This window comes from Phycodurus eques, chromosome 13, assembly GCF_024500275.1.
Source record: "Phycodurus eques isolate BA_2022a chromosome 13, UOR_Pequ_1.1, whole genome shotgun sequence".
Taxonomy (NCBI): Eukaryota; Metazoa; Chordata; class Actinopteri; order Syngnathiformes; family Syngnathidae; genus Phycodurus; species Phycodurus eques.
Window position 1 is genome coordinate 19,957,586 of NC_084537.1, and position 24,491 is coordinate 19,982,076.

Consider the following 24,491-nt stretch of genomic DNA (forward strand, 5'->3'; position numbering starts at 1 on the left):
CGCAACACAGGGCACTACTGTTTAGCCTCAGCACGAGTACATGATGGGCTGTCACAGTGTGACCACGGAAAAGCATTTCTCAGACTGAGCGTGTGGAGGAATGCCTTGAAAATGGCAGGGAGGAGAAGCCGGAGAGACGACACGGTGGCTAGCAAGGCGTTCTCACTCTTCAGCTTGTATGGAGTCGGCGGGGGCCACGTAGTTGCTGGGGATGTAACCCTTCTGTCCCGTGTTGATGGAACGAGCCTCCCACCAGTCGCCTTCCCTAGAAGGAGAGGAGGGCTTCGGTGGGATTTACAATGCAAACACGCATGTCAAACAACTTGAGGGCTGTGAATAAGAACAACTCCCAATCCAACACTCAGTATGCATTGAACACTGCAGAGTTGAACATGAAAGTGATGACAACAGATGGCCCAGTCAGAGGAGCCCATTAACCCAGACAGATTTCAACTTTAATAGCAAACCCGAAAGCAAAAGGGATTAAATACACACACAGACACACATCCACACAGCAGGGGAGCACGCATGGGTAAAACAAATTAAATAAGTGACGACACTCACGTGTTGTTTATAATTTGAAAGCGATCGCCTTTTTTGAACGACAGATCGTCCGACGTTCTCGCTTCGTAGTCATACAGCGCCACGAAGAATGTGACGCCGCCTAAAGGCAAGAGAGAGAACAACCGATGATCGTAATCATTAACACAGCTTCCAGGGTTGCTATATTTCATTAAACAGAGCGCAATCAATGACTGGATCAGCCCCAAATTTTACAATGTGACACAAAGTTTGTTATTCAGTGAAACATTTTTTTTTCAAAATGAAAAATAATAAATGTTAAAAATATATATATATCCTGATCCAAATACACATTGTACAGTTTAACATAATTTATTCACAAAGAAACATTCGTTGAAAACAATAAACATAAATGTTTCATTCTCCGGGTCTGCACAAAATGTACAGTACAATTGGAATACTCTATTAACTTAAATGTTTTTAAAATTCTATAGGAACAAATGTACAAAAAGTAAAGGAAACAAAATTAAAATCCTAGATTATCTGAAAGAAACCAACGTGACAGAAATTTGTCATGTTATTCACAAAGAATTTACACAAACATTCTGCAAAAAAAAAAAAAAAAAAAATTGCACAATTCTTTTATGTCCATATCCATACCGAATTGTACAGTGGAATAGAAAAACACAAAATGTCACCAAATGGAAAAAATAAAACAAAAAGAAAACTCTTGGTTATCATGTTTTATTCACTGAGACATGGGATCTGTAGGCGAGAAGACTTGCATACAAACTTTATAAAACATTTTTTAAAAAAATAAAAAAAAAATAAAAAATTTAAACAGGATCATTTTGGTGGCCCACTTCAAGTCACATGACCTGTGTAATTGATTAAGATATGTTTATCTTTATCTTCAGGAGGAAATTGAGCGGGTAGGATTAGATCAGCGGCATTCCCTCAGGTCACATTATCCTCATTGAGACAAGAGTGAGCAGTGTGCGTGTGTGTGTTTGTGTTTATCACTCACGATGCCGGGAGATCCTATCAAATCAACATCAAGTTCAACGACAGAGACTATAAGAAGCAGCATTGCACAGACTGAGGACAATTTTCTTTGGAGGCCACGTTGCTTCCCATGTCATATTTATTTTTGTTTCGTTATTTGGCTATGGTCCTTGGCTAACGTCTGCTTTTTATACGCTGCAAATGTTTAACTTGCTCTCTGTTGCAGTCACTGTTACTACACATTTGAAGCGTCTCAATTTGAATTTTTGAACTCAACTCAGCAGGAAAAACAACCACAGCTGAACATAAAACTCAACAAACATAACAAATAAAAAAAATCAAAAATATACAATAGCCTCCAACCTGTGATGACACCAGGGAAGGGACTGCTCACAGCCACGGACGTGAAGGAGGTGGATGCGCCGCCAAAAGGTGTCATGGCGGACGACGCGCCGCCAAACGGGGTGAGCCCGGAGGCGTGGCTGTTGTAGCTGCTGTTGAGCGTCTTCACCGCCGGCGACTGTCCCATCAGCGTGGGCTCGGGACCGTAGTGGCCCAACTGGGCGTTGACCGGAGTGTTGCTGGCGTTATCCGGCCGGTACTTCAGTGCCGGGCCTTTGTCCTCTTTGCTCCGGACGCAACCCATCGTCAAGCCTGCAGTGCGACACAAGTGATGGGAATCAGTCAAGGATGCCTGAAATGCATCTCAAATGTCTAAAGAAAAAAAGATGTCCTATATATTTGTTGCACTATCACTGTATCGTGACACTTTCGATATCATTAGCAAAGTATCATGATATTGTATCGTGACTTATTGTTTTTCTTCCTATATATTGATATTGCACAATTGCTGCATTGTAATGCTATCAATATTGCTCGCAAAGTCTCTTGATAACATATTGTGAGCTTAAATTGTTTTTTTCCCCACAATATTGATTGTCGCGCAATCACAGTATTGTGATTCTACCAATGTCGTTGGCAAGGTACTGTGATAATATCGTATCGAGTTAAATCCTTTATCTTTGTAGAAAGGCCCTGAAGCCCTTTATATAGGAAAACCACCAAAACCTGAGCCGGGCTGACCGAAAAACCAACAGTACCACTTAATGGAAACCATGCAATAGTCAATATTATGAATGTCTTGTATAGATTCTCAGTCATCCATCATCATGAATATCCACTAAGTTTGTATCAAAGGCCACTACTTTGTGGCTGAAAACGCTTCCCCTTTGATCGAAAAGACTGCTACAATTGTAACCATGCAGATGGATAAGCCCCACTGAATTTACATTTCTAGTGGGACTGGCACCTAGATGGAGGCTATTTTGTTTCAGAATGCGTCTGGATGACTGGCCGACTACTTAATGGTCTCTCTCACTGGCCGAGACGTTGCCACGACTGCTGAGTCGTGCTGCTGCTTGCAGTTAGTCACTGCGGCTCCAGCGACCCGGGAGACCAAAATATTGCTTGTGCTCTCACCATGATGAGATCTCAGAGACATCTCCAAAAAGGTGACCACCAATTCACCCGGAGGTCAGTGATACACAGTAGTAATATATTATTTAAATAAATATATAAAGTATATTATTGTGTTTGTGTGTGTTTTCAAATAAGGAGATTATAAAGAGAAAATCAATATAGATAGATTGACTGATAGCTATAAGAGAGCGAGACATCATTAATGTATTTATTAATCATAATTAATTTAGACCTGGCCCAGCATTTTTTTTTAAATGGCCCTAATTCCTATATAATTTCCAATACACAGGGGCATCTTTGAACAAAACATACTCCAAGTACAGCATAGTATTCAACAAATACAGGACAACTACTATACGGTAGCCTGCATGATGTTAACAAAGCTCCAACCAACAAGCTCCCGTGACTTGATAATCTCAAACAAAAGGCTGCGCAGCCATCCGAGCTGGAAACAAGATACTTCCAGCCTGTGGCCGTTTCACTGACACAGATTTAAGACACGGAGAAGGGAAAAAAACCACAGTATCGCCCCTCTCCTCATAGATATACGAGACCCTTACATTTATCTTGTCTGAACTTCAAGGACTCCCCGCAAATGAGGTAATGCTACTCCGACTCGCTCTTCCCACGAGTATTAGATAAACACGTCACGTGTAGTGTAGTGCTGACAGAATCCTCTTCGTGATGATTTGGGCTTTAACATAATGAGATTCTCCAGCATGTTCTGTTAAAAGTGTGTGGCTAAACAATCAATTAAAGCATAATTTATAATGTTGTGTAATTGAGGCGTATCTGCATTGCATGCTTTTGGTAGCATGCCAAACGTATGGCTGTGAAACCAGATGTACTTTTCTCGCACTCACGCTGTATAATAACAGTTGCTGGTGGTTTGATTTGTCAAAATACTTTGCTGTAAAATAGTCTTTTATCACCCTTTGGAAAAAAACTAAAATGCGCCATACGCCGCTGACATCGCACTGACAAAAAGCGGAAAGCTTCCTCGAACTATGACTTTTAATAACTTTATTGATTTTTTTAAAAATAATTTCACATATTTTCCCAATATAGCTGAGATGGCAAAGGGCAGCACAATAAGCAAAACTCATAAGACGCATGCATCTTCTCATTTCAGATGAACATTGTATCGACTGCCTTCCGTGAACAATCGTGATTGGGTGAAAGCCGATCCCGAGGCAGTGAGATGAACGTCCGGTGGTCAATAAGTTATTCATATTCTAACACCGCTGCGTAAACTAATTCAATGTGTGCGGTTGGTAACCTCAAAAGAGTTTATGTTGGGACCATTGTAAAGCGAGGACAGCATGTATAATTCCAAGCAAATTATATGTTCCCACCATGATTTTTGTTTGTTTTTTGGATACAAACAAAAAAACTGTACGTTATGTTAAAACATTCAAGGTCAATTTTAGTGTAATTCAAAGTTTGGTTGGCATTGAGGTGAAAAAGTTACGCAAAGACAGATTGTTTCTTTCATATTTTCTACTTCTATCTTTACGCACGTGATTTTAGACTAAAAGATCCAAGATCAAATGCAAAGCCGGCATCTGGGGAATTCAGGGATTGAAAGCCACAGACCAGCAGAGAAGTTTCTCGACGTAGAGTCGACACATTCCAGATGTCAAGGAGCAGCTGCTTAAATAAGTTGGCAGCGAGCTTCAGACGTTTGTTGCGGAGGTAGAAGCACTGATGCACTTGAATGAACTTTATTCACCCCCAACCCACTGCGCAACAGACCTACGCATCCTATCTTCTAGTATTGTTGAAGGCATGTTCTTTTTCGCATACTCAAACTAATCAACTCCTTTTAGTCACTGTGATAGCAACACTTACACAACCAAAATGGTTTAGTTAGCAGGATCACGCAAAAACAACATAGCCTCAAAACTAAAATAGTTTAACGTACGCATGTTTTCATTCGTACCAAGTGGGGCATTATGGCACTTTGTATTGCGACTTAACACCTACAGGACTGAGGGGAACGTCTGGATTGTTGTGATTTTAAATGTTTAAAACTGTTCAGAAGAAATCTGTAGAGTTTTTGCAACTTTCCTCAGTATCGGTTGCTTGTCATATGCACGAAACCATTTGGTAACATTTCTTGAAAAAAATACCTCAAAAGTCACACTAAACGTCTAGATTTTGAATCAACAAATGAGATGTTATCAACAGATCAGATGTTATTGATAGATGTTATTATCATTCAAGTTGAGACTGCTTTATCAAGTCCCGGCACCAGGTGATGCCAAGAGCTTCTCGGAATCGGTGTTTGTTTTGCCTCTTCCAGCGAATCAGTCACATTATTTTCTGGGCTGGACATGCCTGAAACCTCACACATGTTTGCAATCGCGTGTATCCTGTTGATAATTAATGTATTTTAGGGGTCCCCAACACAATACCCTAAAATCAACTCACTAGTGCCCCCTAGGAAGTTAATTTCCCAAATTCGAGACAACAGTTGGTGGATGTGTGTATCATAGGATGCACGGAAAAGTCTCATGAACTGTTGCATGAAATTGGACTGGAAATTGGACTTTTGATCAAATTTCAGATGTCAGACCTTGACAAACTTCTACTCAAGAATGAAATGAGCCCCGGTCAGAAGTAGACAGACGGGTGACGCTAAATTGCCGAGCCTTTTTTTGTCTGCGTCTTTTCATGTGGGTGGAGTGTTGTGTCAAAGTTTAATGATCATTTTGAGGATTCACCATGACAAATTGCTTGCAGCTTTGAGTGTTTTTACGTTTTGTTCAACTTATTGTTACGCTTGTAGGACCAAGAAAGTTACTTAAAACTTAAGTTAATTTTGGCAATGTTATTTAATGGTTCATCACATCCAAAAATACTTTTTATTCAAATAAAGTGAGGGCAGGCTGGCAAATCTATCCAATTTTTTTTTGCAGCCAGTCAAGAAGAATGACAGCATCAAGACAAAGACAAGATGACCTATCCCTAACACAGAGTGGGGAAAAAAGCCTTTTGACAATAGTGTGCATCTTTTGTTTTGGACAAAGTACGCTAGGGTGGTGGTGGTCCTAAGTGGTGCGCACACAGCATGCTTGCTTGGCCAACTCATACACATGCTAACTGTGGGTCGTACAAATGCTAATGAGGGTACAGACTCTGCAATCCATCAAAGTATTTCAATTTAAAAATGAAAGAAAGAAAAAGAACAATGGGTGCTTCTGCGGGCAGGATGTGGGGTCCAGCACATCAGTTTGACATACGGTATTTGGGCTTTCTTCTATAAACAGGCAATCTGTTGACTTAAGGAAGTAGAATTTAAGGCCACTTTGATTAGAATTTAAGACCAAAGTACAACCACACAACCTTATGACGTTTGAAAAGGAGCAAGGGTAATGTCTGAGAATAATCAATGCCTACGTTTTAAGGCCAAACCACAATAGTTGTGAATAACCTGTCCCACATTTGTACAGTACCAGTGTAGGAGCTGCAACTACACGTAAGAACACTGTACAAACATGTGTTGTACAAATAAATGTTCGGATGGCGGGGGACCCCTGTCCGAGGCCACGTGATTGGATATGTGCCAGATAACCCGCAATGCTGTGTCAGATTAAGGAGACACACACTGCCGCTTCCCACCGGAATCTTCCGGCAGGAGGGAAGCTTTTGCTTTAGCCGCCAAAAACATTTCATCAGCATGCACACTGTTGCCTCCATCGTGAGTCAACAAGCTTATTTTGGATGCAAAGGACGGTATTATAAATTGCTAGTGACAAAGACAAAGGAACTACTGTCCAAAAGTTAACAAGCATCCAGAATTTAAACGAGAACCGGGTGATGATATAAACAAAGTGGATTTGCAAATGTTTTGCATTTACTCACAAGCAGCCTTTTTACAGAGTGATACCGCAAAATTAGAATAGAAATTATACAGTATGAGAATTTCATATTATGATTATAGTGACCAAAATTAGCAAGTTTTTCAGTATTATCAGGATATTGCCAAAAGAAACGCATCAGGGATTTGCTTATGGGACTGGCCCAAGACAGGCCATTAGTTACACTTGCATAATCTAACAATAGCCAACACAATGCTCAAACTATGCTAAAACTACAGAAAAACACTCCATCTATTATGACTGAACTAAAATTTCACAACTGGCACCAATCTTATCGTCAAAAGACAAATGTTACGGTTATCAAAGATCAAATGCCAAACAGTGCCAGCACACAACACAAAGGTTTTATGCAGACAAATGATGGCCCACGAACATATTCCATTTCCCACAGGAAAAATTATTCGAATCACAAACAAATTGACGATCAAACAGACAGCAGGAACAGACTGTGTACAACTGCATACTGAAAGCAAAGGCTCGTTCAAGTGAGTTACACTCCGCTCTTACATCCAATCAGATCAGACTCCAGTCATGGAAACTCTAGGAGCGGTCTGTCGACCTTTGAACAGCACAACTCTCGTAAATGCTAGTTTAGCAAAATGTTAAATGAATGATAAGTTATAAGTTATATTTGTTCCATAACAACGCTCTTAACTCATACCACTCGTATATAAAATGTTGTCTGCATTGTTGGATTCCGAAAAAGAAAACAAACTATTGATGTTACACGAAGGAAAAGATTTTAGATGTCATAAGACTCAGAATATAAATGTTGTTTTTCTTCATTTTACTGTGTACATTTGTTTTCCAGAAATTAAATGCCATTCAATCTGTGTCTATTTACGCAATTATTAAGAAGATGTATGTCTTTGTTACATTACCAATGTGAACTGAAAACCAAGCTAGCCTACATGCCGAACCGTGATTTACCATTACCATTACGTCGTCAGTAAAATAGAACAAGGTCAACACCAATGCTTCATTGAAGGATAAACCCGCGCTTGTGCCTGAAATCTAAGATGACATCCTCGGGGGGGACTACTCGAGCGCGGCGACTAGAAGAGCATCACTGAAGCGTAACTCAGTAATCGCCCTGGCACGCGCTCTGAGTCGTCTTCTCTTCGCCTGCCAATCACGCAGGAAGGTGGCAGTGGTGGTTAGTTTGGGGGAGATGGGGGTTAGGAGTTGGGGGGCTAGCTGAGGGGACTTCCTTCCGAGTCCCATTCACACCACCGAGGCCACCTGCAGAGGCATCTTCAGGCCATAAATGTAGCAAAGCATCCCCTTGTTGCTCCCTTGGGATTGAGCAACACTCTTAAGAGGGGTGCACATACCAATTCTTAACACCTTAACCAAGTTTTGAAATGTGAGACCACACCCGATGAGCAAAAAAAAATTAAAAAGAAAGAAAGAAAGAAAAATCAAGTGATACAACTCTACTGACAGACTAAAATTTTTGTTTATGCCAGGAAGGAGCTAAATTTAGTCATAGTCGTCAGCGGAGGCCACGGAGAGTCTTTGCCTTGCATATGTTTTTGTTCTGCTGAGTGACTATTAAAAATTGCAAGCATCTGTGAGCCATTTCGCTATTTTAAGGGAAATGCTGAGAGACAAATTTGAAATAGTAAAGTGTCACACACTTATTTAAAAAAGGTTTCGATCATGGTATCAATCTGTGATGGGCCGTGGGGAGATGAATCTGCTTAGCCCTGGATGAGTCCGTGAATGCCAGTAGGTTCCCCCCCGCCCCATCACACTCTGATGGGGTCTTTCACGTTTCTCATGTTCAGTCAAGGTCTTCTACAGATGAAACACGGACGCCGGGCAGCTTTGGAGCACGTTTATGGGCCCTCAGAGTCGATTGACGCTCCGCTGCATTGGCCTGGCTCCAGAGTCGGCGTCAGCACGGGGTGGGGGTGGGATAGGATGGGGGGGGGGCACATGTTGCTCAATAAATGTTGGTTAACATTTTTTTTTTTTTGTCAACAGCTACTTTACTAATCACTCTGTAGTACCAAACTATGCAAAAGAGCACACACTCACTCACTCGCGCACACACTCTCTAAGGTAAGTGTAGGTAATTAAACACATGACACAGCTTTACAAGAGTTGAAGGTGACGAGCGTAAGATAGCGTGGAATAAATACGCTCCCCATCCCACTATGGAAGCCAGAACCCCTCCACCTTTTGACACACCCTATTACATAAGGTCAGGTTTAAGTTGCGTTCACCCCTTTCACTAAGGTCAAGTAGGTTTTTCATCCACATGGTGACTGCTGTGGCAAATTTTTCTTAAGAGTGTAAAAGTCTCGCCTGGCATTCACCGCAATCATGTTGACCCATCCCTTTCCCCCTGCATTTTCTTAAGCTATATAAACTAACCTTTTTGTACGTTTAGCTCTCTTGAACCGTGCATAATTTCCTATTTTCATTGATTGATAATTCCAGGGCAACGAAACGTGTAACATTTAACATTTATATTATTTGAGTGGTGCAATTTGGCCGTTGTTTCATGCGTTACCTTGATGTAAACATCGGCATATCCAATTTGCGTCACTTGAAATACATATAGCGCAAAAGCGTGCATAGCCACTAAATCGGAATTGGGGACTTGGACCTGCAATGTATGAATCCAGCTTTTTAGCTGAATTGCATCGGGGAACTGAAAAGTATGTGTGATCTGCCCAGAAGATCTTTCACACCTCCTGTTTAAATTTCATGACACCGGCCACCTGTTAGTGCTCCTCACCTTCCTGTATCGTCCAGTTGTGTGTGTGTGTGTGTGTGTGTGTGTGTGTGTGTGTGTGTGTGTCATGGCAGTCCAGCCAAGTGGGACTGTGCAGTACACACAGAGGGATTAACATGCACGAGGATTACTGTGGGACTGGTTGGAGTGTCCAAACACAGGAGCAGTGGACATTACAGTACAGTAGGGACACATGTTTGCCCTACCAAAAAACAAACAAACAAACAAACAGTGGTACTTGTCTACTTAATGTATGCACACACAGACACACACAAAACAAATGCTACAGAACTAGTGTACATGGAAGTTTAATACGAGTGTGTTAAAGTGGAATAAATCTTGGGTGAGGCCCAAACAATTTTGCTTGTTTAAATTTAAACTAAAAGAATATCAAGGTTAGTTGAAAAAAAGAATAAGTATGAGAGCTACACTTTGCTAGTTTATTGTGGGCCATTTTACTCTTTAATAGCCAAGCCACCACAAATTCAACAGGATTCGCTCGCCCAAGCCTTGTTTGGAGGAACTTGGGTCAACCTAACAACCAGTACCAGTACCGGCGTCGACGCACAATATAGATAAACTACAACAATTCCCAACTTTTTGAGTCTCAGGCAACACAACAACAACAAAAAAACTACCAGGCCTCGCTCGCCCTACAATCCCCCCCCCCCCCCCCCCCAGAGGGCTCGTTGTCTTACCTTTTACCAAGCGACCTCAGCAGCGTCGTCGTCCGGCTACATGCGTCTTTTTTTGTCCTCCCTTTTGTTATTTTCACGTCCCAAAGTGGAGGAGTCACACACCGACAATCAAATCTCAGTCGTCCGTCCCATGCCGACAGCGACTAAACTCCACCGCCAGCAGCTCCGAGACGTCTGCGAGGACCCCCCCCCCTCGGGTAGTCATTCAAAAAGAAACAACAATAAAATAAAAAAGACGGGGAAGCCGTCACTTTAGACCGACTATTCGAGCCGGTGGAAATGTCCTTTAAAAAAAAAATAAAAGAAGAAGACCGATCTATGATGAGTTGTCCCAGCACAATAGCCGGGCTAGCCAGCGAGGGCCAGAGAGGGAATCACGATGCGTTCATGGACCCGCTATAAAACACGTACCTTCGGCTGCTCAGATTCCTACTCTGTCGAAAACAGAAATTAACTGTACACCCTTATCAACGTGACACGATATTATACATGTAATGTAAGTTACTTTAGAAAAAAACAATCAACGTCGAAATTAATCAAACACATAATAGTTATGTCTTACAGAATTCCGTCTTCTCCACATAAACCTGAACGTCTCGTAAACGACTCTCCCTTGCGCTAAATATGGCCGCCTTGTGTGGACGCTACAGTAGTTCAATATTTTAATTACACATCAAATTCAAAAACACATCTTGGTTTTTTTTAATGGGTATCAAGTAGTTTATAAACTTTATCAAAGTGGACACTAGCAGTGCAACATTTTTGGAAGGGGCATTTATTGAATGTCCAATGTCCAAGCATCTGGCGCCCCCTAGAGGTAATAGGAGTTTGTGTCGTGCAAAAAGAAATACAATATGAGCGCATTTGATATAAAGCAAAGCCGTCATTAAAAATGTTGAAAAAAAACCACACCGACTGTTAAATCATAGTCCCTTAGTGTTTTATTCATCTTAAAATAAAACAGTAATATTGGCCCTCAGTAGAACAAAAAAATGTATGTAGATAGCTGGAAAGATGGATGCATATACAGTGGATATAAAAAGTCTACACACCCCTGTTCAAATACCAGGTTTTTGTGATATCAATACATTTGACAGATAAATTATTTCAAAACTTTTCCCCACCACAATGTGACCTAATGTGAAGTCAGCAAAAGCCTACCAGAACATCCGAACTTTATTTGGAGGTGTCTGCTGTAACATTAGTTTAAATCCGATTTGCCACATCGCCGCTTACATTTTACTTCCCCCTTAATATATATATATTTTATAAATTGAGTTCCACAAGGTTCTAAGGTCACATGATGGTGCTAAAAGTTTTTAAATGGTTTATCTTGGTCCATTTTGTGGAGCTATATATATCGCAAAAACCTGGTATTAGAACAGGGGTGTGTCGACTTTTTCTATCCACTATCAATGCATCCATCGATCCAGCCATTCCCTTCTTGTCCTGGTGGTGGCGCCGTGTCCTCGTCCCACCAGCGCGCGTGGCCACTTCTCACTGCAACTCGTGGACACTCGTTGGGTGGTGGTGGTTGGGTATTAGCCCGCCATTCGTGACTGTCTCCATCGTCATATTGCGTCAGAGTGAACGTGATGACGTACTTGCTATGCAAAGTGCAGTTGTACGACTGGCAGGTGGGATTCAGTATGCAGTAGTCAATGAATGTGAAGGGCTCACAACAAAGAAGCCTGTAATACATATCAGGGAATTATTAGTATTGCATAATGACCTATCGAAAGTTAGAATGTGTGTGTGTGTGTGTGTGTGTGCGTTGGTTCCGACGCGTCAACAGATGATTCACACAACTTGATGGAACGTTTCTTTAAAAAAAACAAAAAACAAAAAACACTCTGCGTCAAAGGCCTGCCCCAATCCGATTACATCGTGAATGAAGGAATGGATGAACGGCTGAATCCCCCCCCCCCCACCCACTCCTCTATTCCCTCACATCCACTCACCTCGGGCCTCATCGACATCCGTCCGGGGCCATCATTAATATTATTGGAATTGGGTGAGGCAAAGTGAGCGTAAATTCCAAGAAATTGAAGAGGAATGACTCCCATGGGGGAGGGGGTGATTATTTAGGGGCAGCGGGGTGGCTTTTAGTCCCACACAAAACCAGGATGCACTTCTACCCACTCGAGATAAAACACTTAATTGGACTTACTGGTTGCTGGTGGTGATGATGACGTGATGTCGTATTGTATTACAACGCGTGAGTTTAGTGTGGTTAAAACAAACAAACAAACCCCCCCCCCCAAAAAAAAACAACAACTACAATGAATAAAATTACATTTTAAATTAATAATAAATGACATTAAAATAATAAAAAAAACGTCAGTTTAGTATATGACAAAATAAAGAAATACCTTAAAAATGAATCACAAACAACTAAGAAAAAATAAAATTCATTACAAAGAAAAGAAAGTGTGAGTAATATGCTAAAATAATAATGAAAAAGAAAAACAATTATAATGAAAAAGTAAAATAAAAAAAATCAAATGGCACAAGTTTTGTTCGGAAAATAATTTTAAAATGCAACTAAAATTACACTACACTTAATAAATAAATAAATACATTACAATATAAGTATTTAAGTGTAGTGATCTTTTAGATTAAATTGTATACTAAAATATAATCATTTTAAAAATACGTAAAATACATCAGTTGAAATATAACACTGTCACGAGTATAGAATGGCAAAATAACGATAAAAATTTAATATAAAATACAATTTCTTAAAATAGTGAGCTCAGCATGGTAAAACATGAGAACTAAATCGCTACAAAATATCAATTAATAATTAATAAAACAAATTAATAAAATAATTAAAGTATGCAAGTTGGTATCGTGAAACAATGATTTCCTTTCTATTAAATTGTGTATCAAAAATACATGTATTAGAATAAAATATAACAGTCCGTGCGTGTGGTTAAAAAAAGTCAAACTAAAAATGTGAAAACAATTCATGAAAAGCCAAATAAATTAATTTAAAACAGCTACATTAAAATAAAACAAAACTTATTAAAATATAAAAGGGAATAAATACAATCTAAAGAAAAACATGCAGGATTGTGGGCCATAGAGGATTTCACTAGGCCTGCCATGCAATTGTGTTATATAAAAAACACACGCACACACAAATGTTCATATATCATACATAATTAAAATAAGAATAATAAACGCACGTAATATGGTCCTCGAAGAACTTAAGATAGGGGGAAAGGCGGCTCACTCTTGCTTTGACACTAACAGTAAAAGTAACCAAATAAAATAAAGTTTGCAAGAAAACTTCTCGAGCTCGCAGGGTGGGTGGAGATGTGTGTGACGAACGCAAGGCACGAGGAAGGAACTGTACCGTTATATTCCTGCAGGAGGAAGACTTGATGACGTCCGTAGCATCCTTAACGTGACTTATTGGAGGGAGGGAGGGAGGGAGGAGGAGGAGGAGGAGGAAGGAGGAAGGAGGGAGGGAGGGAGGGAGTGAGGGAGTGAGGGAGTGAGGGATACTTAAAGATAAAAATCCAAGGCGATCGGGACCAAAAAAGTTTCGAGGCGATATCTACAGGAGCTGCTGCTACTGCTTTTGTTGTTGTTGTTGTTGTTGTTGTTTTAAAAAAAAAAAAAATACTACAGTATTGCACAGTAGAAAGCTTCAGTGTGAGGTTTTTTTTTTTTTTTTTTAGTTTTTTCCCCCCAAATTATTATCGGGAGGAAGGAAGAAGTGCGAGTGGGGAACATAAGAGGAGGGAAGAGACAAGCGCACCGCACCAGGCAAGCCGCGCCCGGATCACATCCCAACAGCCGCGTGCGCTTCCCGGCTTCGAGGTAAGGTGCAACCGCCCCTCTTCCTCCGCAGCCTCCTTTAACCCCCCCCCCCCCCCCAAAAAAAAAGTCAATTAGACAAAAGTTTGTTCTTTTTTTTTTTCCTGCATCCCCATAAAAAAACCTCTACTCACAATAAATTCATATTTTGTGATATTACAGCATGGCCCATTCGAGCAAAGCCACTTTAATCTTGCTCATCTACGGAATCTTAATGCACTACAGCGTCTTCTGCACACCTCTGGGACCTCTGGGACTAAGTTACCCCAAAATCAGGTAGGTCCGCGCCCTTTTTTAACCTCCTTTTATGTTAATTTTTTATTTTTTTGCAATTCTTTATAATTCCCTACATATGCTCGCGTATTGAATGCATGCGTTAAAAAGTGTGCACCACGTGCGGAGTCTTTAATGCAGGCTGCATCATTAAAGTGCAGTTTTGGCGTGCGTAATTACGCGCGAGGAAACAAAAACAAAAACAAAACAAAAAACAAAACAAAAAAGCACCCAAAACGGGGGAAGGAGACTGTGTGGAAATTGGCGTGGAGGTATCTGTCCAGTGGGACCTCTTCTGTGAAGTCTCCCCCAACCTTATTAAAAATGAGAGTGCAATGGATAGCCCACTGGAGGAGGAGGAAGAGGAAGAGGAGGAGGAAGAGGAGGGTGCGTCACCAAGGAAAGCAAGCGAATAGGAAAAGCTTTAAGATGTAATCTTTTTTTTTCTTTTAATATATATATATATATATATATATATATACATATATATATATATATATATATATATATATATCGTCCATTTTCTGTGACATTTTTTATGGGAGGCTGCGTGGTTATTATTTGACGATTAATATGTATTTTCTGTCCTCTCGTTGGTCGGTTTTGTCGTGTTTTTGTTGTTGTTGTTGTTGTTGTTTTAAATAATGAGCGAGCACCATGTTGCGAGGGAAAGGCGGGATTTGGAGATGTAAACGAATAAAAAAAAATGGGGAAGAAAAACGAGGTATGAAGGACGCATTTTAATCATTGGAACGTGCTTAAATTCGGGAGAGGAAGTGTTTGGGGGAAAAAAGCATTTTTTTTCACAGGCTTTTTATTATTTTTATCCCAAAGAAAATGTGATTATTATTTTTTTTTTGGGCAGGCTGGACAACGACGCGTTCGACGAGGGCGGCAATTCCTTGGACGAGCTTGGCTTCGACGGCGACCCCCTCGCCTTACGCAGCGCGGCGTCCTTAAACGACGGCGGCGGCGGCGGCGGCGGCGGCTTCACTCTCTACTACCCCACCGAGAAGCGGTATTTCATATCATCATCACGATGATTATTACTATCATGACACTTTTTTTTAAAAGTGCATTTTGTGCATCCCTTCCCGCGTTATTTGTGCCGTTCCCCCTGCACCCAAGTGCGCATTTTGGTCATTGTTTTGTGTGTGTACGTGCGTCTTCCCCCCCCTCTTTTCAATTCAATTTCATTTGTTTTGTTTTCTTTTTGTCGTCCACTGATGATGTATGTGTGTTTTGGCACCTCAGAGCAGAAAGGCATGCTGAGGAGGAATTAGATAGAGCCTTGAGGGACATCCTGGGTCAGTTAACCACGCGGCATTATCTGCATTCTCTGATGACAATGCGCGCAGGGTAAGGGCTTGCTGCATCCACCTTGTTTTGGGTCATTGTTATTTATTTTTATTTTTTAAAAATACCATCGTTGTCAATGTTGATTTTTTTGTGTGTCTTGGCTGTCATGTCTTGAAGGGGAGTGAAATAATCATGTGATTAATCCATCAATTGTTTCCCCCCCCCCCCCCTCCCCCGTAAACGCGTCAGAATACCAAATCGGCCTGTAAATGAATTATTGATAAGGCCAAGGGATGCATTATTAACGCCCCCCAAAAATCTTAAATTTAATCCTTAATCGATTTTTTTTTTAAACAGAAATACATATTTATCCATTTTTAAATTTTTTTTTTTTTTTTTTTTTTTTTAGCAGTGAGGAGAACAGCATGGAGGACGAAGCTGAGCCACTCTCCAAGAGGCACTCGGACGGCATTTTCACCGACAGCTACAGCCGCTACAGGAAGCAGATGGCTGTGCAAAAGTACCTGGCAGCCGTCCTGGGACGAAGGTACAGACAGAGAGTGCGCACTAAAGGACGACGGCTCGCCTATTTGTAGTGCAGCCCCCCCCCCCCCCCCCCCCCCTCCAATCCCCCACTCACACCTCGTGCGTGTATACAGTATATATATATATATATATATATATATATATATGACACCCCCCACCCACACGCGCGCACACACAGCCAGTGTCAACCGCCTATCATCCACATAGCTGAGCAAACCAGTGGATTTCGCCTATATGTGTTCTCCTTTCAACATTATGTATTTATGTATGAAGTTAAGCCATTAAAATGAATATTTTATTAATAATATCGTTTCCCCCCCCACTCATTTTCTTTGCGACATGTTCAAAAAACAACAACAACAACACTTGATGATTAACCCTCCTGTTGCGGTCAAATTGAAGTATTTTAATGTAGAAGAAGTCCACAGTATTTGCAATGAAATTGTGAGCCGTGGAGTGCGTCATTTTTTCTTACAGTTTGGGATAATTATACATGCTCTGGGTCAAAATGACCCATTTTCAAGGGGGAAAAAACATCACACATTTGCAATGAAATTGTTAGTGATGATTCTAACAATGACATACAAACAATGGTTATTATTATTATTTTTTTGTGACACTTTTGGATAATTGACCATGCCTCGGGTCAAAATGACCCATTTAAAGTGGAAAAAAAAAATCACATATTTGCAATCCAATGGTAAGAAATTGATTTGATAATGACATCCCAAAAAAAAAAAAAAGATTGTTTTTCTTCCTATTTCTGACATTTGAGGACAAATAAACATGGCCTGGGTCAAATTGACCCATCCTAAAACAAAGTATTTTCACATATTTGCAATGAATTTGTTATTCATTGAGTTAGTAATGCGATACAAACAATATTTATTGGTATTTCTTCAGTTTGGGACAGTCTGGGATGATTAACCATGCCCTGGGTCAAAATGACCCATTTTAGAGTGAAATCATTTTATATTTCACCTATTTGAAATTAAATTGTTGAGGTAATATTGAAATAAAAACAATGCTTATTCATTCCCCCCCACCCCCCTCCCCCCCATCGTGGACACTTTTGGGTCAATAAACATGCCTCGAGTCAAATCGAGGCATTTTAAAGTGAAGAAAAAAAGAAATAAAATAAAATCACATTATTCTCATATTTGCAGTGAAATTGTTTGTCATGGAGTTAACAGGGAGATATAGACACGGTTGAGTGGGATTTATTTTCACATTTCTGATACTTTTGGGTGATAAAAGGCATCCCGAGTCAAGTTGATGCAGAAAAATGATTGCTGTTCGTAGCAGGAGGGTTAAACCGCACAGTCGGTGGACCAATATCTGTTTATTTTCATGTTTCAAGATGCTTAAATAGAAAAAGAGAGAGAAAAAAAGATCATAATTGTGCACCTTCAACGTTATGTGCTTGAACTAGAAAAGAAATCCTAAAAAAAGATCATCTATACATATATAATATATATATATACATATATGCAGAAAAATAAATAGATTAAAAAAAAAGACAATCAAAGTATTGAATGTTATACTTATTTTTGTAAGCTATTTTTTTAAGCGTTTTTTTTTTTTTTTTGGGGGGCGGGGGGACAAAAGCAGGCCCAAAGAAGCGGTGAGCATGCTACATACGTGTACGTGTCTGTGTGTGTGTCTGTGTGTGTGTGTGTGTGTGTGTGTGTGTGTCAAACACTCCATTGGAATTTTATTTAATTTTTTTTGTTCTCTTTGTTGTTTCTGATGCCTCAATGCTGCTCACATTTGCACATGTGTGGACAATACGTGTGTGTGTGTGTGTGTGTGTGTGTGTGTGTCTCGAAGGTGCGCTTGGGTTGTGTTGATTGTATTTGGGGTAAACAGTGGTGCGAAAGCTACATATACGGAGTAGTCTTTGTGTGGAATTCTTATAATCTGCATGCCGTTGTATTGCTGTTGGCTAAAGTGGTGTTTTGTGTGTTTCTAGCAGGGATTCCCAAACTGTGGGGGAGTGGCCGGAGTGGGGGTGCGCCAACTATGTCAGTTTGTCAGCAACGTCATTCATCGTTAGGATGATTTCGGCGCTACATTCGGGCATAAACCGGGAGATAAGGAAAAGATTATGGTCGTCAGATGCTGTTACATAATGGTGCACCTCCAAGCACCCCTCCCACCCACCAAAAGAATGTTAAATATCAGCATTTTAATAACAACCACGCTACCCAAAATACACTACAGCTACCGCCCCATTTTCTACGACATGAAATCCACAAGCTAGTTGTGTTATTTGGCCACATGCTGATTAAACAAAGGAAGTGGGGGTGCGCTAACTCCGCCGGGATGCGAAAGGGTGGTTAGAAACATCGGTTGTAAAAAAACTCTGTTGCGATGCAAACAAAAGTTTGTGGCATGAGGTACAAGAAACGTTGCAAGTTGTCGTCGCAATGATTTGGGGTTGAAATTCGGGTGTTACTGGCCAGAGGGTGCGCCGTAAAAGTGCAATGCTAGTCTGAGGTGATAACTGCACATTTGGAAGTGATTTAAAAAAGGTTAACTCTCAACATTTCTTCCATACATTTTTAAAATCATGTTTTCATGATTAAACAAGGAAGAGGGCGTGCGCCAACTCTGTCAGCATGTTGAAGGGGAGGTAAAAGCCACATTTTATTGAGGAGACACTAATTAGTTTTGGATTTAACCTTTGTGGGGAAAAAAACAACAACAGACCACCATTATACTGTTTCTTGCTGCGCACCCCCAGGCGTGTATACACCACTATTTGAAATCCCGCTATCAATAGATGAGGAAGCGATGGGGCCAATCAGAGGTTGTTACAAAAGAGCAAAGAAGGCACAAGCCCCCCCCCCCCCCAAAATACTTATACATTTCAGCATTTTGGTAAAAAAAAAAATACATTTAGCATAAATAAGTAAAGGAAAAAGGGGGGTGCGCCAACACTGTCCGGATTTTAAAGGGGAATTAAAAGTATCATTTATGGGAGAAAAGCTGACCATTTTGTGATTTAACATATTTGTGGGAAACAAATATTTATATATCAGAGTATACCGACAATGCTGCGCAGCCCCACGGGTGCACGCACGGACCAGAGTTTGGGAATCCCTCAATCAGGAGATAAAGAAGAGCGGAGGGCATTCTAAGGCTGTTACATAAGCCAGACGAAGGTTGCCGCACATCCGAGATTTATTTATTTTTGCCCACAAAATAATATCGAAGATCACCATTTCATGAATTAGTATTATTTTTTTAAATTACACTGGTAATCCCGCACACCCCCTCGAGAATATTTGCACATCGACAGCAAGGAATACGCCACAGTTTGAGAATCCCCCTATCAGGAGTTAAGGAAGAAATGAATCTGATGCTGTTACATAGGACAAAAGAAAGTTAACACACCTTCGCGCACCCCCATTTGTTGAATCGGCTTCATCCTGAGGCATCTCTCCCATCGTACGTTGATTTAAAATGACGCAAATGTGCTTGAAAACGCCCCCCCGTCCCGCAAAAACACGGCTTCTCCCGACAGTCTTTATATGGTGTGATTGTGTTTGAACGCGTGGAGTGTATTTAATTGATGGAGTTGCAGACAGCTTCTGGTTTTTGGTGCCTCGCTTCGATGTGACAAAAAAATACATAAAATAAATAAAAATACAAATAAAAAATAGTTTGGTTTGAAAAAAATAAATACAAAATCGCCACAAGTGAATGATGGCAATTTCAGTGGCCCTACAATGCTGCAAGTCCATTAGCTTACATTGAAAGTTTTACTGTTTTGATCACTTGGTCAATGCCCAAGAGTCATAGAATTAGCTTCTTTTTTTTTTTTTCTCTTCAAGCATGACCAATGATTCATTGAGTTCAAATATATATATACATATATATATTAATAAAATAGAATGTATATGTCGATGGAGCGGGCAATGTGCGCGTGTGTGCATGATTTTGGGGTTCTTCCATGTCTGTGAGAGTTGTACACAATGACCTGTGTTTGTTATTGTTGATGATAAGGTGTTGTTATTTATTTTATTAGATTTTTTTGCTTTATATTAAATGAGAAAAAAAAAAAGCCCAACTCTATTATCATTTCTGTGTGCATCACTATATCGAAGAAGAAAAAAAACAAAAACAAAAGGGTAGTGATGTTGTGGGGTGACAAATGCCTGTTGTCATCTTTCTGAAAGCGCCAAACGCCTTACGTCAACGTTGAATTTATTCGTAACTAGAAAACAATGTGTTTGCAAAAGTGATCCTGAGTACAACATGGTGACGGCACACGAGCCCTATTTTGGAGGCAGGGAGGTGGGTTGGGTGTGTGGGGGGTGGGGAGGGCGCTCTTGCATTTGCTCAATGTCCATGAAAGTGTTGTAAGATTTGTATGAATAAATTTTTGTAAACAACATCTCCCAATTAATGTCTATTTTTTTTAATGGCAAACAATCCGTCTTCGTGATGTGTTGAATTCACACAAGTGGAAGTGCACGCGCGCGCGCACGTACACAAACACGCACGCCACAGAAGTGCTCTGAAAGACACTCAAAAGCCAAAGAACCAAAGAAACAAAAGGCGTATTTGTCCCCGACGTCAAAAGTGAAAAAGTGAAACCTCGAATGCATCAAATCAAACCTTGGACTCACATACACAGAAAAAGAAACAGAAAACAAAGAACAACACACAAAAACTTATTATTATTATTATTTTTTTGTTCGCCGCCTCATCCGTCAAAAATTGAAACCACAAATGCACCAAACAAAACTTCGAATGCATCGAATCAAACTTCAAACACACACGCACACCGCAAAAGCACTTTGAGAGACACTCAAAGGAACCAAAACAAACCTTGAACGCACCAATTAAAACATTGAATGCGTCGAATTGAACCGTCAACACAAACACTGCAGAAGAAGCACCTTGAAATACGCTCAAAAGGCAAAAGAACGGAAATGTAAAATCGTCAAAAATTAAACCTTGAATGCGCTGAATCAAACCTCGAACGCACCGAACAAAACGTCCAATATATCGAATTAAAGTTTCAAATCAAAATAAGTACTTTGAAAGGCATAAGAAGGAACCAAAAGAGACAAAAAGGTGTATTTTGGCGCCTCCCCTGTAAAAAATTAACCATTGAATGCACCAACTGAAAATCTTGAATGCACCGAATTAAACCTCAAGAACACTACTGCAGAAGAAGCTATTTGAAAGACACTCATACGCCAAAGAACAAAAAAAGAAAACAGAAAAAGAAACTTCCAATGCGCTGAGCAAAACCTCTAAACCACATCACAGAAGAAAAAGTACTTTAAAAGACACTTAAAAGCCAAAGAACAAACAAACAAAAGGTTGAACTTTTGACGCTCGGCTCATCGGATATGAACCCTCGAATGTACCGACGGAAACCTCGACGGCGGCGACTCGAGCATCGGATGCACTCGCCGAGCAAGCAACTTGACGACATCCCCTATCTTCCTCCTCCTCCGCCTTCTTTCGCTGGCCTTGGCGGTGCAGCTGAGTCCCACGGGAGAGGAGGAAGGGTGTGGTGACGCCGTGTTTGTGATCTGATCCGCACGCACGCGCGCGTGTGTGTGCGTGTGCGTGTGCGAGTAGATGCAGCAGAGCTCAACTAACCCAATCAGAGACATGTTGCATGGCAACGGCGCACACAAAGGGGACACGGTTATGTGTACGCACGTTTCGACATGTTTCCACACACCGAGAAGAAGACTATGGAGGATGCGTACTTTTGAAGTGCGAACTTTGACCTCAGCTGGGGTCGGGGGGGGGGTTCTACTTCTTCTACGGCGGTGGGAGGCGGAGGAGGAGAATGCAGCACAGGTGGAAGAGCCGATCTAAGACGTTCGGCGAAAAACAGATTAGCTCAGAGACGGGACATGTTTGCTTCCGCCCCGCCGAGGAAGTGCGAGAGGGTGACAGATTGTCGCCTGTCAAGGTTTCTGCTTTCCGTCTTACGTGCGGGACCTTCCGCATCCTTTATTTATCGTACGAGGGGTGTTTACCCACTGCACTTTTCTTTTTTCGACTTGACAAAAAAACGGTGTCCTTTTGGGTCACCTCGTTTACGCGGCATAATAAAAATAGGGACTCAAATGCACCTCTCACACGGAGTTCCCAGTGCTGGTTAAGTTGCACTCTGATTGAGTAGAGTCAAAATGAGCAGTGTAAAGTGAAAAAGAAATGTCTTCTAAATTGGAGCTTTTTTTGGGGGATTCTTTGAACAAGTTGCAACTGCTTTGACACATCAATGCAAGTGATAATGTACAGCCCTCAGCAGTTTCCTACGTTATCAATTGCTTATGTCATGTTAATCGAAATGGATTATAACGGGTCTCTATTGAATAGTCTCACCCCAGATGAAATTTAGGCAGGAGTTCATCGTGTAAGTCTTTACATTCAAAATGGTTGAATAAGGCGCGTGTACAGTTTCCCCGAAGCAGATTGCCCCAAGTTCAGCTTTCTACTTTTTTGGTGTGCTATGCGGTGCTATCTTTTCCTTTCGGTCACCGCAATGAGATGGTTCGAGCAACAAATTTCAGCACAAACAATAACAGCGTAAATGTGAATCTTGCGAATTCTCTTGCAATCAAGCTCCTACATTCTGCACACTAAGGTGTAACCTACAATTTAAAATAATGTTCAGGTGTATTTTGATGGGGAAAACTTTCAGTTTGCACAACTCCCCCCCCCCCCGCTGCACCACACCCCTGTTGATGAATGTATTTTGATTGAAAACAATTAAATAAAATAGCTGTCCAGATATGCAACAACAAAATTGTGGCTAGTGAAAATGTTTAGTGGCTAGTAACTATGGAAAACCAGGAGCCACAGTGGCTGGTGAGTAAAACAAGTTCATGTCAACCCCTGCATACAATGGCGCCCTTGACAAGTTTATTTCATTGTGTGACCATGGTTGGATCTGAAAACACCTGAAAGCAAATCATCTTTCTCTTTGAAATGAATGGAAACACAATTAATCTGTACCAGCTCTCCCAAGGAAACACCAAAATGCGTTTTTTTAGCGTGCTTTTTCCTAAGACAAAAGTACTGGAATGTATAAAACCTCACCGGAATAAAATTTGTATAACCTAACATTACATCACCCGCAAACACTCCTTGTCCCTCCTTGTTGTTCTGTGGGGTTTATTGGTGGTTGCCAAACCAGCCCAACGGTGCAATACTGCCACCAACTGATATTTTCCTTCCGCTGTAAGGAAATCAATGGGAATTGATGGTGGCTAGATGTTGTGAAGTTCGCCGCCGCAATCTAGCGGCGTGGGATCTGAGGTGCACTTGTGTCTTCAATATTTACTCATATCTTAGGAGAGAAAAACAAAAAAAAAACAACTCAAAAAAAAAACATCGGCCGAGCAATGGGTCGTATCTCGAAAAACTCGGAAGTCTAGGCATTCGTATCTCGAGGCACCCCTTTACTTCCTTGACACCAAACTGTAGCCACTTTCCTATTTAGACAGGGCTTTGGAATTTCAGAAAGAGCACAATTTTCCAGAGAAGGACCCTGAGCGTTTCCCTCTGACATTGCCAACTACTGGCCTGGCATGCAAATAACAAGTACAGCACCCTTATCGCTTTCGACACAACATTTCCGACACTGATATGTTCCACCAAAACCATTTCGATTTTCACGCCAGGTTGCGATGGAGGCAAAGGCTCCCCCCATTCTGAACCAATTTGTAAATGATGCCCAGCTCCGCCTTCCCTGCTCCTCCACGCCTCCGTGAGCGTTTTGCGACAGATCATCAGCATCTCTGAGGTGAGGGGAGGAGGTTTTTCCAGTTTGAAACCCGGCGGGCGCTTGAGGGCTTGTGTTAATCACGTGGAAGGTGAGGGAGGGAGGCAGGGGGGAGCTTGTGTCCTGGGAGGGAGGTGAAGGGAGGAGGGAGCAGACACACCCATCTTTCTTGGTGTGTGATGAGGCCAGGCCCATATGTGTGCGCGTGCGTGTGTGCTTAACTCATTTACAGCCTGCATCATCCAGAAGCCTGCATTTTCCTACTGACTTTGAAACACACACCTAACAAAATGTCATTGAGGCAGAATAAAGGCCGAATAATTCAAATACTTTTTAACCATAAGAGGTAACAAAACTATGTTAGTAACATTCTAAGTTATTGCTATTAAAGCTTAAAAGCTAAACATAAACATGATGATTTTGAAGTTCTCGTTTTGGCTTTGACT

General features: G+C 41.0%; 2 protein-coding genes across 5 annotated transcripts in view; one reads left to right on the forward strand and one right to left on the reverse strand.

Moving 5' to 3' along the window:
• Positions 1-10,674, reverse strand: part of yes1 (YES proto-oncogene 1, Src family tyrosine kinase) — a 27,833-nt gene extending 17,159 nt beyond the window's left edge. For both annotated transcript variants that reach the window (XM_061694327.1, XM_061694329.1), the window contains exons 1-4: positions 10,335-10,674; positions 1,891-2,181; positions 565-664; positions 167-265 (exon numbers count right to left, since the gene is read on the reverse strand). In XM_061694327.1, coding sequence (XP_061550311.1) covers positions 167-265; positions 565-664; positions 1,891-2,173 — 482 coding nt within the window. In that variant the 5' untranslated portion in view covers positions 2,174-2,181; positions 10,335-10,674. The remainder of the gene's footprint in view (positions 1-166; positions 266-564; positions 665-1,890; positions 2,182-10,334) is intronic.
• Positions 10,675-13,896: 3,222 nt separating this feature from the next.
• On the forward strand, positions 13,897-16,347 carry adcyap1b (adenylate cyclase activating polypeptide 1b). Of its 3 annotated transcripts, none has more exons than XM_061694333.1 (5): positions 13,897-14,165; positions 14,325-14,438; positions 15,301-15,453; positions 15,690-15,794; positions 16,144-16,347. In XM_061694333.1, the coding sequence occupies exons 2-5, from the start codon at positions 14,326-14,328 to the stop codon at positions 16,328-16,330; spliced, it is 558 nt and encodes a 185-aa protein (XP_061550317.1). In that variant the 5' UTR covers positions 13,897-14,165; position 14,325; the 3' UTR covers positions 16,331-16,347. The 3 variants fall into 3 exon arrangements, with proteins under 3 accessions (XP_061550317.1, XP_061550318.1, XP_061550319.1); XM_061694334.1 differs by having other exon boundaries at positions 16,147-16,347; XM_061694335.1 differs by lacking the exon at positions 15,690-15,794.
• Positions 16,348-24,491: the final 8,144 nt, after the last annotated feature.